At 34.8% G+C, this 15,612-nt stretch overlaps 1 protein-coding gene across 2 annotated transcripts in view; it reads right to left on the bottom strand.

The window, feature by feature from the left end:
- The window catches only part of MOXD1 (monooxygenase DBH like 1), a 125,861-nt gene that overhangs the window by 32,749 nt on the left and 77,500 nt on the right, over nucleotides 1–15,612 (bottom strand). For both annotated transcript variants that reach the window (XM_031964251.1, XM_031964250.1), the window contains 2 exons: nucleotides 2,331–2,510; nucleotides 1,695–1,797 (listed from right to left, as the gene is read on the bottom strand). In XM_031964251.1, coding sequence (XP_031820111.1) covers nucleotides 1,695–1,797; nucleotides 2,331–2,510 — 283 coding nt within the window. The remainder of the gene's footprint in view (nucleotides 1–1,694; nucleotides 1,798–2,330; nucleotides 2,511–15,612) is intronic.

Raw genomic sequence — 15,612 nt, 5'->3', positions numbered from 1 at the left:
GTCTTGTTTTTTTTTTAATAGCTTATTGATTTAAGTACTAGTGTGATACATACATACATATATATGTGTTTATTTATGTATTTATTCACATATATAAGCACACAGACACATATATGTATATAAAAACATGTATATGTGTACATATATAGAGAATATATGTAAAAGAAGAAAGTCAATAAAATATCTTTTAAAATAATAAAAGGAAAATACAAAAAGTTTCAGTTAACTGATAGTTCCAATGAGTTTTAAGTTATTAGTTTTATGATTTTAGAAAATGTGTTAATTCCTTTTTGAAATAAATCTTTTAGCCACTAATATGTTATTTACTGAATTAAATCAATAATTCATTACCTAAACAACATTGTTTTCAAAATAATACATTAGTACCAATTGCTATTTTTTACATGAAAGTTCATGTGGGAATTCTACTTAGAGATAGACTGGGGCCTTGGAATCTTACTGGCAAATATAGACTTAGTCAGTTTAGTTTGCCAAGCTTACTAGCTGCAGTTTTGGCAATTGACCACTTTAGACTTTTCCTACACTCCTTTTTATTACCTACAACCTAGCAAAAGACCAATGGAATTGCCATAAGGGACCCACATTCTTCTGCAGACACAGAAGAAAAAAAAATCATCTCTTCTGAAATAGTAGCCACATTTCCAAGAAAAACATATAATCATAAACAAGGGAAAGTTTAGGCAAACCACCAGCCTCTATAGGGTTAGAATTCCAAAGTGTATTACTTTTTTTGCAAAAAAAAAAAAAAAATCCTTCACTCTATTCATTTATAGAGTCATAACTCTGTATAAAATTCTTAGGGGAAAAAAAGATAGGAGGTCAGAATCATCAGCAATAGGGGATCCCTAACATTATTTGATATCAAATTTAGGGCAAGAAATGTAGCTAATCAGGAGGCACAGTTACAGCTGTGCTATAAGGGAGATTGCTTCCAGCTTTCCACAGCTGCATTCTCAGATCTCAGAACCCCCTGTTTGGGAAGGGTAGCTGCAAACATAGCAGCTGTAAAGGAGAAAAATCACTCACAGTTCAAATCCCTAGAAAAATACATTTAAAATATAAATGGTAATCTCCCCAAATGTTAGTAAAATGATGAATGTTTAGAAATTAACAAATTAATTAAACAAAGTAACAGATTAAAAATTTGAGTTCCTTCTTCATAGCCGACAAGGCTAAGTGAATTGTCCAGGGTCATATAGCTGGTAAAGTATCTGAGGCCAGATTTGAACTCAGGAAGATAGAACTTACTGACTCCATACCTTACACTCTATCCACTATGCCACCTAGCTGCCCCAAAAATAGTCTTACTGGATTTTAAGGGCAATGTTTATGATTTTTGTCCTAAGTATGACAAAATGACATGATGACACAAAAACTTCTACTTTGCAGTGTAATAAATGGTAATCTGTATATTTACTTCATTTGGAGAATGTTTTTAGCACAAGATTGCCTCAAAAATTTATCAGGTACATGTCACAAAACATAACTTGTATTATCCCACACATAACTACATGGTTCATGCATCAACAGATTCAAATCAATCGCACAAAATTCTCCCTGAAAACACAGCACTGATCTTTTATTTGAATTCTTAATGAGTGACATTGGAAGGTTCAGAAAATAGCATTTTATAAATATGAAATGGAAAATATATTTAAAAAAAGAAAACTCACCTTCCTGATATGTTGGATTATCATAATGTACTTCCAGAAGAACGTAGTTAGGGTCTAATGATGTACCCAGGGACAAGCCAACATGAGGAGGATATGAAAATCCCTAAGAATTAAGATGTATGTAAATCATTATAATATGCTCACTATTGAAAGCTTTAATCTTAATCTACAAACTTCCATTTTCAAAGCAATTCCAAAATTATCAAATATTAAAAACCATAAAAAAAAATGAATTGGCTTAATAAAACATTTTCTGTGAGTAGAGAGAAAAGCATTTTTTTTTTTTTTTTGGCTTTGCTTATTTGTTTTCTCTAAGCTTGAGAGTCAATGACCATTATTTCACTGATACACACAATTCTGAGTGAGGAAACTCCTACCAATTCAGATCAACAAATATTCTGCTACTTGGAGTCTTAGAGAATTGCTTGGAAGAAATGAAAGGTTAAGTAATTAATTCAATGTGACACAATTGCTATGAGTGATATGTAGAATATCTTCCTGACACCAAGTCCTGGTTCTCTTTCAACTTTTTTCATTGATTCTTAAAGCCAAAAACATACTAGAGACATCATTCCTCAGGGATGCAATGTTTATGCCTTGATGACAAATTGTAAACTCTTAAACTATTAATCCTACCTCTCCACCAATGGCCCAAGCAAAGACCACTGTCTCACAGGTCAGGAAAGCATCTGGCATGTTTGGGTGATAGCATTCATGGCCATAATCCAAAACACTCTCATTAAAATTGTTACTGCAGTGGTAAAGGAGAATGTGGTGTATTAAACTCTCATGGCCTTTCTGTATTATTGGTTCAACCTGTAGAGAAGGAAAATTAAGTGTAATAAATAGAATAATTTTCACAAAAAACAAGTAAGTGACACAGATATATTTTGAGTATCTTGTTCAAGATACACAAATGTTGTGACTAATTTGTTTTTAAGTAATATTATTTTGAACTATAATATGGTTATTTGCAGAGGTGGAATGAAGTAAGAAGTAAATTTAGGCTGAGGAGAACTGAGTTCATTTCCAGAAAATTTCCATATATGACAATGACAAAATCACTTCTCTGACTTCAGTTTCATCATTTGTAAAACAAAGACAATGACACATTACCTTACACTCACAGTTTTGTTGTAAGAAGAGTGTCTTTGTCGTGAGAAGAGAAATGAAAGTTACTATTGCTTTACAAGGAGTTTGGCATTAGGTATGATGATGATAATAATAATAACACAATAATGATTACTGTTCATGCAGGAGTATAGATTTATTTTTTTCTCAAGTATTAACAATATCTTTATGATTCAACAAAAGAAAAACAATGCTTAAGTCATAATTCTAAGATTTGTAGCCTTAGAAGAGAATTCAGGAAAGAAAGAATCAGATCTTAAAAATATTTTAAATGCCACTTCACGTGCTCATTATTATTTTCAAGTGTTAAAAGATTAATCTATACACCAAAGGACTAAATATAGTTTTTAGTTCAAATCTAAAGCATACATCATTACAACTCAGAATCTTTCTCATGTACTCTATGCCTTAGCCCTAGAACATAATAGAGCCTGACTTGTGAATCATATTCAGATACTTATGAAAAACATTTATATACTACACTTGCTTTTTCAGGGTTCTAAAATGGGGAAAATACATAAGAAGCAAAAATTGGATGGAGTTGGGGGGGGGAAGAGAATTCCCCAGATCACCATAATATGTATTCAATTATAGTACTCATGCTAACAAAGCCATATGTACTTGCAAGTGGTATTATATAAATTAAAGCTCCTTAACAGTGAATCAATGTGATTTCTTACTTTCCCAAGGACTCCATTTTGCATAGGATTTAACAAGGACAAAAAAAGAGTATGAAAAAAATCTTCACATGTTTATATCTCTGGTTTGAGTCATGAGACAAAGTTTTATTTAAAATTTTTTATTCAATTGTTATTCTTCAAGTTACTTGCTCATAAATAAGCATTGTGACAGCTACCATCATAAAATGACTAAAATCATTAATAAAATGATAAAATCATTCATGCATGTTTTGTTGATTGGTTGTTATCCTTTGTTCTGAAAGAGGACCAAAATGACATCACTATGTCTACATAGTGTCTACATTTGTAGTGGTGATGTCTGCAAATTGAAGCATCTCATGTTTCTTTTGAACTACTTCAATTTTGCTTCAGTCATAAAGCATAGTGCCTTCTTTGATGCAGAAACATCAAGTTAGCAACAAATTGTTTATCCATAGAGAAGTACTCTACTCTATTACTATTAAGTCTTCTGAAGTCATCTTCCCTGGGGTCCATTGCTTTTTTTTTTTTTTTTAATGCAAATATATATCTTGGAAAGGATAAGTCTAGGATCAGTCCAGCACTCTGTGCCACACATTGGCTTTGTCACTCTCACATTCTCTTGTTGACCAGATTAGTTTTGATTGCAAAACAGACACCAGGTTCATAGTGCTCTTCTTCACTGCAGTCACTCCAGAAAAAATTGAGTAGATACCTTCAACTTCAGTAGCTGATCTTCATTTGCCAGCCTTTTTTTTTTTTCCACCTAGAGCTACTATTTGGAGGCAATTCTTCATAATTTCTTTCACAAGAAGACCATCATTCAGGTCTACTTGATTTCATGCTATATGTAAGCATGCAAATATTCCATCTATTAATAGAAAGCAAAATCATCTTTCCAGAAGTTTCTGTACATTTTTTCTATGTTTTGATCACATGATGGGATTCCTGTCTAAGTAAGCAGGTCAAGGTAAAGCAGAAATTTTTAGGGCATCTTTTCTAACCATTCCTCATACCAGGAGCAGTCCTTTAAAGACTGCTCAAACATCCAAGGGCTATTGAATTTCTCTGTTCCTTCCAGTGCAAAGATGACTGTAGCTTGGACTACCTGCATGCAGAGTTGATCTGCTGTTTCATCATCTATCTATTGCCACTGAATTAGGATATGATTAATCTTTTGATGAGTGTATAAATTGGATTTAAGTGAAGTAAAATTACATGAAATCATTGGCCTCATTCTCTCTTCCAGAGTCATCCACAGACAATATATAAATACATGCATATATACACATATATGTGTGTATATATATATATATATATGTATATGTATATACATTTTCCCCCTACACTTATGCTATGATTTATGTTGGAACCAGATGCCTTTTTTTTTTTATCACAACTCACAAAAGGCACCATAGTGAAATAGAGAAAGGGACTATTAGATTTAGAATGACCTGAGTTCAAGTCTTACCTCTGATACAAAATGCCTCTTTAACTACAGCAATTCACTTTACCATTCCATATTCATATTGTTCATTTTCAGTTATGTCTGACTCCATGACCCTATTTGATGTGATGATCCGATAAGAAAATAAATGTTTAATAAATGTTAAATTTCTATAGATATACTAAATATTAGTTATTATAACTTAATATCCGTAATTAATATGTTTTCACACTCTAAAAGTCTAATTACTGGGTATTTTCCTTTTCTTTTTTCACTCTACAGTAGAACCATCTTATGATAACTATCTATTTATATAGTTCTTAACATAAAAAATTCTTTTGCTTTACTCTACGCAAAATTTCATTTCTTTCTCCCACTGTATTTTCCTTTCCTACATTTTGATTTCTTACAAAATGTTTTATCTGTTTTTTTTTAAGTTAGTATTATGCTCCCAATTATTTGCTTATAAATTGTTTCATTTTCTTCCTTGGTTTCTATTCTATAGATTATGACCACTCAGGAACTATGATTCTTCCCTCTTTTACCCCAAATCTGTTTTGGGCTTGAAATCTTTGCAAAGGGACTTAGATTGTCAAAACTCTTCTACCAATATATGTTACTACCTCATTTATAAGAGACCTATAGTTGCCTACAAGATCAACTAAGTCATGCACTGAATGGAGTGTCAGGTCTGGAGTCAGGGAAACTTATCTTCTTGAGTTCATATCTAGTCTTAGATTCTTCCTAACTGTGACTCTAGGCAAGTCATTTAATCCTGTATGCCTCAGTTTCCTCATCTATGAAATGAGAAGGAAATGGAAAATCATTCTCATTTCCTTTTCCAAGATAACATTAAAAATAGGGTCATGTCAATCCCTATATTTATGCCCACCTGCATTTTTGATTTCCTTCACAAGCTAACTGTACAATATTTCAGAGTCTGATTCTTTTTATACAGCAAAATAATGTTTTGGTCATGTATATGTATTGTGTATCTAATTTATATTTTAATGTATTTAACATCTACTGGTCATCCTGCCATCTAGGGGAGGGGGTGGGGGGTAAGAGGTGAAAAATTGGAACAAGAGGTTTGGCAATTGTTAACGCTGTAAAGTTATCCATGCATATAACCTGTAAATAAAAGGCTATTAAATAAATAAAAAAAATAGGGTCATGAAGAATTAGACATGACTGAAAATGACAAAACAATAATAAGAATACTGAAAGGTTAAATGAACTGCTGTGAAAGGGTATTTTGTATCAGGGACAAGACTTAAATCTAAGTCTCCCTAAATCCAAAAATCGCTTTATCTAATTCATTCTGGTACCTTTTATGAGTTAAAAAGCAATCATTGGAGACATCCAGGGTGGAGCCAAGATGGCGGCGAAGGCACACACGATTTTCTAAGCTCCTCTCATTCCCCTCATAACCAACTATTTTATCCAGCCTCAGAAATAGCTCTTCACTGCTTAAATTCATGAAGATCAGAAGCATACAACTTACCAGCTGAAGTCAATCTGGAAGATCACCAGGAAAGGTTTGTCCTAAGGGGCCAGGAACAGACTAGCACAGGCAGTGAGAGGCTAGCTTCCAGAGCAGACCAGGGGCAGGGGTGATCTCTGGCTAGAGAAGTTATAAAGACCACTCTGCTATAGGCTAACTACTCTGCCTTGATTACAAAGCAGTAAACTGGCAGAGAAATTAAAGCCTAAAACAGAGGGTACTCTTAAAAAACACCAGAACCTAACAAGATCTGGCTGTAGCTACTCAAACCCGGAAGTGACTCAGGCAGACTGAAACACAGCCCTGCAGCCACATCCTGCAGTTCAGGGCTTTTGGGGGACAGTTACAAAACCCCACAGCAGGGGGGCACAGCCTGGGCAGCCTCTAATCAGCACAGTGGGGGGGTTCAGGCTGGAGCAATAGAACTTCCCCAACAGACTGTACTTCCCAAGGCAGAGATACTTCTGGTCCCTGCAAAACCATTCACTGCTCAACTGCTAATACCAACAGGCCCAGGTGGGGATTTGACTTGGGATAGTGAAACTCTCACTGCTCAGCATCTAGCCCCAGGGCAGTCATTATCTCACATAGCAGGGGTTCTTTTTTTTTTAATCTATTTTTTAAGTTTATTTTTTTATTATTATAGTAACTTTTTATTAACAGAATCCATGCCAGGGTAATTTTTTTTACAACATTATCCCTTGCACTCACTTCTGTTCATTTTTCCCTCCCACCTCTACCCCTCCCTAGATGGCAACGTCCTATATATGTTGAATATGTCCTAGTGTATCCTAGATACAATGTTGTGTGCAGATCCAAACAGTTTTTTGTTGTACAGGAAGAATTCGATTCAGAAGGTAGAAATAACCCAGGAAGAAAAATAAAAATGCAAACAGTTTACATTCATTTCCCAGTGTTTTTTTTTTTTCCTTTGGGTGTAGCTGCTTCTATCCATCATTGATCAATTGAAACTGAATTAGGTCTCTTTGTCAAAGAAATCCACTTCCATCAGATTACATCTTCATACAGTATCGTTGTTGACATATATAATGTACTCTTGGTTCTACTCATTTCACTTAGCATCAGTTCATGTAATTCTCTCCAAGCTTCTCTGTATTCATCTTGCTGGTCATTTCTTACAGAACAATAATATTCCATAACATTCATATACCACATTACCCAACCATTCTCCCAGTTGATGGGCATCCACTCAGTTTCCAGCTTCTAGCCACTACAACAGGGGCTGCCACAAACATTTTGGACATACTGGTCCCTTCCTTCTTAGTATCTCCTTGGGTATAAGCCCAGTAGAAACACTGCTGGATCAAAGGTATGCACAGTTTGATAACTTTTGGGGATAATTCCAGATTGTTTCCAGAATGGTTGGATCATTCACAGCTCCACCAACAATGTATCAGTGTCCCAGTTTTCCCGCATCCCCTCCAACAATCATCATTATTTTTTCCTGTCATCTTAGCCAATCTGACAGGTGTGTAGTGGTATCTCAGAGTTGTCTTAATTTGCATTTCTCTAATTAATAATGATTTGGATCACTCTTTCATATGAGTGATAATGATTTCGATTTCATCATCTGAAAATTGTCTGTTCATATCCTTTGACCATTTATCAATTGGAGAATGGCTTGGTTTCTTAATTAGAGTCAATTTCTATATATTTTGGAAATGAGGCCTTTATCAGAACCTTTAACTGTGAAGATGTTTTCCCAGTTTGTTGCTTCCCTTCTAATCTTGTTTACATTAGTTTTGTTTGTACAGAAGATTTTTAATTTGATGTAATCAAAATTTTCTATTTTGTGATCAATAATGGTCTCTAGTTCATCTTAGTCACAAATTTCTTCCTCTTCCACAAGTCTGAGAGATAAACTATCCTATGTTCCTCCAATTTGTTTATAATCTCGTTCTTTATGTCTAAATCATGGACCCATTTTGATCTTATCTTGGTATACGGTGTTAAGTGTGGGTCCATGCCTAATTTTTGCCATACTAATTTCCAGTTATCCCAACAGTTTTTTATCAAATAATGAGTTCTTATCCCAAAAGTGAGGATCTTTGGGTTTGTCAAACACTAAATTGCTATAGTTGACTATTCTGTCTTGTGTACCTAACCTGTTCCACTGATCAACTAATCTATTTCTTAGCCAATACCAAATAGTTTTGGTGACTGCTGCTTATAATATGGTTTTAGATCAGGTACAGCTAGGCCACCTTCATTTGATTTTTATTAATTTTTGAGATTCTTGACCTTTTATTATTCCATATGAATTTTGTTATTTTTTCTAGTTCATTAAAATATTTTCTTGGAAGTCTGATTTGTATAGCACTAAATAAATAGATTAATTTAGGGAGTATTGTCATCTTTATTATATTTGCTCGACCTATCCAGGAGCACTTGATATTTTTCCAATTGTTTAAGTCTGACTTTATTTGTGTGGAAAGTTTTTTGTAATTTAGCTCATATAATTCCTGACTTTCCTTTGGTAGATAGATTCCCCAAATATTTTATGCTGTGACAGTTATTCTGAATGGAATTTCTCTTTGTATCTCTTGCTGTTGGATTTTGTTGGTGATATAAAATGTTGAGGTTTATGGGGATTTATTTTATAACCTGCAACTTTGCTAAAGTTATGGATTATTTCTAATAGCTTTTCGCAGAATCTCTAGGGTTCTCTAAGTATACCATCATATCATCTGCAAAAGAGTGATAGTTTGGTTTCCTCACTGCCTATTCTGATTCCTTTAATCTTTCTCACTCTTAGCAGGCTAGTGTTTCTAATACAACATTAATAATAATGGTGACAGGGCAACCTTTTCCTCAGATCTTAAATGGGAAAGATTCAGTTTTTCCCATTGCATATGATTTCTGATGGTTTAAATATTCCTGACTATTTAAGAAAAAGTCATTGTTCTTACTTCTCAAGTGTTTTTATTAGGAATGGATGTTGGATTTTATCAAATGTTTTCTGCATTATTGGATGATCTTATTTTGTTAGTTTGTTATTGATAGTAATTATGCTATTAGTTTTCCTATTATTGAACCAGCCCTGCATTCTTGGTATAAATCCTACTTGATCATAGTGTATTATCCTGGGGATGATTTTTCTGTAATTTTTTGATAATATTTTATTTAAGATTTAGCATCGATATTCATTAGAGATTGGTCTATAATTTTCTTTTCTGTTTTCAGCCCTGGTTTAGGTATCAGTACCATGTCTGTGTCGTAAAAGGAGTTTGGTAGGACTCTTCAGTCCTATTTTTTTCAAATACAAATAAAATAAAGAAAATAACCCAGTGCTATATAACTATAGCACTGGGGTTAATTTTTTAAATTTTGGTAGAATTCACATGTAAATCCATCTGGTCCTGGGATTTTCTTAGGAGTTGTTAATAACTGTTCTATTTCTTTTTCTAAGATGGGACATTTTAGGATATTTCTTTTCCTCTGTTAATTGGGAAGCTTTATATTTTTGAAGGTATTCTTCATTTCTTTGTTGTAAATTTATTGCCATAAAGTTGGGCAAAATAATTCTATTATTGCTCTAATTTCCTTCTTATTAGTGGAGTTCTCCTTTTTCTTTTAAGACTAAAATTTGATTTTTTCCTCTTTCCTTTTTAATCAGATTTACTAAGGGTTTGTCTATTTTTGTTGGTTTTTTCATAGAACAACTCTTAGTTTTTAATTAATTCAATAGTTTTTACTTTCATTTATTGATTCTCCTTTTTTTTTAGAATTTCAAGTTTAGTGTTTGACTGGGGTTTTTAATTTGTTTCTTTTCTAGATTTTTAGTTGCAAGCTAATTGTTGACTTCTCTTTCTCTCTTATGCAAGTAAGCCTCTAGAATATGAAATTTCTTATTACCTCTTTTGGCTGATCCCACATTTTGATATGATGTCTCTTTGCTTTTCTTAGGTGAAGTTATTAATTATGTCTATGATTTGCTGTTTCCCAATCATTCTTTAGTATGAGATTGTTTAGTTTCCAATTATTTTTTGGTTCTCTTTCCCTGGCTTTTGTTGATGTATTTTTATTGTGTGTCTGAAAAGGATGCATTCACTATTTCTTTACTGCATTTGAGTTTGAGGTTTTTATGTCCTAATATATGGTCTATTTTTGTATAGGTTCCATGAACTGCTGAAAAGAGTTACTTTTTCTCTCCATTTTCGTTTTTCTCAGGGTCTATCAATCTAACTTTCTAGTGTTCTATTTCCTCTTTATTTTTCTTATTTATTTTATGATTTGATTTATCTAATTTGAGAGGTGCAAGGTTGAGGATCTCCACTATTATAGTTTTTCATCTATTTTTCTTCAGCTCTTTAATTTCTCTTCAAATTTAGATGCTACACCACTTGGTACATATGTTAATATTGATATTGCTTCATTATTTATGCTACCTTTAGCAAGATATAGTGCCTTTCCTTATCTCTTTTAATTAGATCAATTTTTGTTTTTGCTTGATCTGAGATCAGGATGCTACCCTGCTTTTTTTGACTTCACCTGAAGCATAGTAGATTTTGCTCCATCCTTTACCTTTATTCTGCATGTATCTTCCTGCTCAGGTATGTTTCCTGTAAACAAATATTTGTAGGATTCTGGCTTTAATCCTTTCCTTGCTTCCTCTTTATGGGGAGTTTACCCTTCACATTTATGGTTAAAATTACCATTCTGTATTATTTTGCCATTCTTTTAACCCCTGTTTATGCTTTTCTCCTTCTTTCCCCTTACCAACCCTTCCAGTATTAAACTTGTGAGACCACTTGCTTCTCACAGCCCTCCTTTTTAGTATCCCTCCTCCCACCTTAGAGTTCTTCCCCTATCTTACTCCTTTCCCTCTCAGTTTCTGTATTCCCTTTCTGCTTAGCTTATTCCTTCCTTTTTACTTTTCCTTCTCACTTTTCAATGAGATGGGAGAAGTTTCCGTATATTGAATATGTCTAAACTTTTTCTTAAAGTCAATTTTATGGGTAAAATCCCACTCTATTCATCCCCTCCATTCTTTCTCTCAGATATAATAGGTTTCCTTTGCCTCTTTCTGAGATATAGTACCCCCACTTTATCCTTTTTCTGATACAATGTCCTTTCCACCTCTAATTTCTAGAACAAGGTATACATGTATTTTTATACATCTTTACAGCAGAAATAGTTCCAAGATTTCTTTTCATTTTTAGGTTTTCTTGAGTTCCATATTTGCAGATCAAACTTCTTGTTAAGTTCTGTTTTTCACAAAATAGGTGGAAATTACTTATTTGTTGGAATGACCATCTTCTTCCTGGAAAAAGATGCTCATTCTGGTGTGTTATTTTTGGTTGCATACCGAGTTCCTTAGCCTTTGAATATCATATTCCAGGCCCTTGATCTTTTAATGTGGATGCTGCTAGATCTTGGGTGATCCTTATTGTGGTTCCTTTATATTTGAATTGGGTTTTCTACCGCTGGAGTATTTTTTTCCTTTGTTTGAGGGTTCTGCATTTGGCACTATATTTCTTGGTGTTTTGATTTTGGATCCCTTTCAGTGGATGAGTGAATCCTTTCAATGTCTATTTTACCCTCTGTTTCTATTACTTCCTGGGCAGTTCTTTTGATAATTTCCTGGAAAATGGTGTCAGGCTCTTTTTCATCTTATTTTTCTGGGAGTCCAATGATTCTCAGATTGTTCTCCTAGACCTGTTTTCCAGGTCTGTTGTTTTCCCAGAAGGAATTTCACATTTTTCTCCATCGTTTGGTTTTGGTCTTGCTTGACTGATTCTTCTTGTCTCCTCAGTCATTCAATTCCATTTGTTCTATTCTTATTTTCAATGAAGTGTTTTCCTACTTTTTTGATATCTTTTTAATTGTCCAATTTGTTCTATGGAATGTTTTTCCATTTCGTCCATTTTATTCTTTAGAGAGCCATTTTCTGTTTCCAGTTCACTAATCTATTTTTTCAAGGATTTGTTTTCTTATCCACTTGTCTTTAAATGGTGGAATGGTTTTCAGACTCTCTTGCCAAGCCTCCTCTCCTTTTCCCATTTTCTTCTAGTCTCTTGTGAGAGCCTTTTAATTTCTTTCTATGAGATTCATCTGTGTGAGGAACAGATGATCTCCTCCTTGGGATTCATTGAAGATAATCTGTTTTTAGTCTCCTCAGGGTATGGAGTCTGTTCTCTGTATAAAAGCTGTCAATCTTTAAAGTCCTTTTTAACTTTTTGCTCATTGTCAGAGAAGAATCAGAGACAAACTAGCAAAGAAAAAAAGGAAGAAAACCCCAAATGGAATCTGGTTTTTGGGGAGGGGCTGGGTGGCGTTACTGAGCTTCCTCTACAGACTGCGGGGCAGCGAGGCACTAGCAGGACTGTGGGCCTGCGCTCTGAGACTCTGAGAGCGTGCTGAGATGCTGTGGGGGAGGGGTGGCCAGGTCCGGAGAAACTCCAGCTGTTGGGGGTTATATTCTTCACCCCCCCACACCTGGTGTTTTTAGCTTCTCTGCTGGGCTACTGACTTGCTGCCAGGGCAAAGTATCCAATCCTGTAGTGAAGCTCTCCCCACAGAGACGGCTGAGATCACACCCCAACCCCCTCCGATCTGCTCGGCTGTGAGCTGCCTGCCGAGCTCTCGCTGCCACTGCCTGCCCTCAGCCTGTGCTCGATCTAAAACCATCCTGTCCTCGAGCAAAAACAGACCTTTCCTGGCGAATCTCAAGGATGTCTTCTCTTGGTAACTGATTGTGGGTTTTTTTTTTTTTTTCAGTCAGGCATTAATTCAGAGGCTTGTAATGAGATGGATTCTGAGAGAAAATGCAGAGCTTACACAGCTGTGTGCCTCCTCGCCGCCATCTTGGCCAGAAGTCTCCATAACAGGGGTTCTTTGCAGGGCACTTTCCCAACTCTGCCCTCAGGCCTGAGTTACTTCTGGGTGGGGAATTCTTTCCCAGAGCACTCCGAGTACCTTGGTGCTTTTTGAAGCTGGCTAGCAGGACAGCTACCTGCCCATACACCTTTCACTGCTCTACAGAGGAAGCTGGTAACCTCCTGGCCCTGAAGGCAGACCCTACAGGCTTTAACAAAATGAGTAAGAAAATCAAAAGGATAATTGATAGTTCTCAGAAAGAGAACAGCTTTTTAATCCTGAAGAGACGTATAGCAGACAGTCTCCAGACAACTGTTGTTCCCCAATACAAAAGGCTCTCCTAGAAGAGACTATTAAAAACCTTAAAAGAGAACTAGAAGAAGAATGAGGAAAGGAAAGAGAAGCTATGCAAGAGAGTATAGAAAAGACATATAACTCACTAAAAGATAAATTTGATGAAGTGGAAAAAGAAAACAACTTCCTGAAATGTGAATTGGAAAAGGTAAAAAACTCCCAAGAAGTGCAGGGAAACAGAATCTGTGAACTGGAGAAAGAAAATAACTCACTAAAAAAAAAAATAGTGAAATGGAAAAAATTCCATACAGCAAAATGACTCATTTAAAAATTCAATTGGACATATAAAAAAAGAAGTAAAAAAAAAAAGCTAATGAAGAAAATAACTCTCTAAAAGTCAGAACTGAACAAATAGAAATGACTGATTCATTGAGACAGGAAGAATCAGTCAAGCAAAACCAAAAAAATGAAAGATTGGGAAAAAATGTCAAATATATACTTGGAAAAACAACAGACCTGGAAAATAGATCTAGGAGAGATAACCTAAGGATCATCAGACTACCCAAAAATTATGATGAAAAAAGAGCCTAGATACTATTTTACAGGAAATCATTAAAGAGAACTGCCCAGAAGTAATACAACTGGAAGGTAAAATAAGCATTGAAAGAATACATCGAACACCTTCTAAAAAAGACCCTAAAATAAAGACTCCGAGGAATATTGTGGCCAAACTTCAGAATTTTCAGACTAAAGAAAAAAATTCTACAAGCAGCCAAGAAAAAACAGTTCAAATATGAAGGTGCCACAATAAGGGTCACACAAGATCTGGCTGCCTCAACATTAAAGGATCGAAGGGCCTGCAATTTGATATTCCAAAGGGCAAAAGAAGGGCAAGAATAAACTATCCAGCTAAGCTGAGCATTTTTTTCCATGGAAAAAGATGGACATTTAATGAAACAGAGGAATCCCATCTGTCTCTAAAGAAAAAACCAGGCTTAAACAAAAAATTTGATCTCCAACAACAGGACTCAAAACAAGTAGAAAAAGGTAAAAGGAACTCTTGAGAACTGTATTTCTGTTGTGGATATGCATAAAAACCACATGTGTAATTTGATTTTACTGATATAGTATAAAAAGGGAAGTAGAAATGGAAAGGGGATAATGTCAGAAAAAGGGAAAAGGGGAGATAAAAAGAGGGAAACTACATGTGATGATGAGGCAAAGGAAACCTATCATATCTGAGGGAACTTAGAGAGGGGGAGGAACATTGTGCGAATCTTACTCTCATCAGAGTTGGCTCAAAGAGGAAATAATTGACATATTTGTATTATAGAAAATCTTCTCTCACATCATTAAAAAGTGGGAGAGGAAATGGGAAAAGGAAAAAGAGTAATAAGGGAAAGGTACAAGAAAGGGGAAGGGATTTAAAGGGAAGAGGGAGGGATACTAAAGAGGGAGAGCTGGATGACGCAAGTGGGACCAATAAGTTTAATACTAAGGAAGGGGGGAAGGAGGGCAAGAAAAAGGAAAGCATAATCTGGGGATATTAGGATGGTGGGAAATACAGAATTAGTAATTTTAACCATAAATGTGAATGGGATGAATTCCCCCATAAAGAGGAGGCAGATAGCAGACTAGATCAAAAGTCAGAACCCTATAATATGTTGTTTACAGGAAACACATTTAAAACAGGGAGACACATACAAAGTAAAGGTAAAAGGCTGGAGCAGAATCTATTATGCTTCAGGTGAAGTCAGAAAAGCAGGGGTAGCCATCCTTATCTCAGATTAAGTAAAAGCAGAAATTGATCTATTTAAAAGAGATAAGGAAGGAAACTATATCTTGCTAAAAGGTACTATAGACAATGAAGCAATATCAGTATTAAACACATATGCACCAAGTGGTATAATATATAACTTCCTAAAGGAGAAGTTAAGATAGTTGTGAGAAGAAATAGACAGCAAAACTATAATAGTGGGAGATCTCAATCTTGCACTCTCAGATTTGAATAAATCAAATCACAAAACAAAAAGAAAGAAATTA

The sequence above is a fragment of the Sarcophilus harrisii genome, chromosome 4 (genome assembly GCF_902635505.1).
Source record: "Sarcophilus harrisii chromosome 4, mSarHar1.11, whole genome shotgun sequence".
NCBI lineage: Eukaryota > Metazoa > Chordata > Mammalia > Dasyuromorphia > Dasyuridae > Sarcophilus > Sarcophilus harrisii.
The sequence above is the reverse complement of the archived record's forward strand: the minus strand, read 5'-3'. Positions and strand labels throughout refer to the sequence as shown.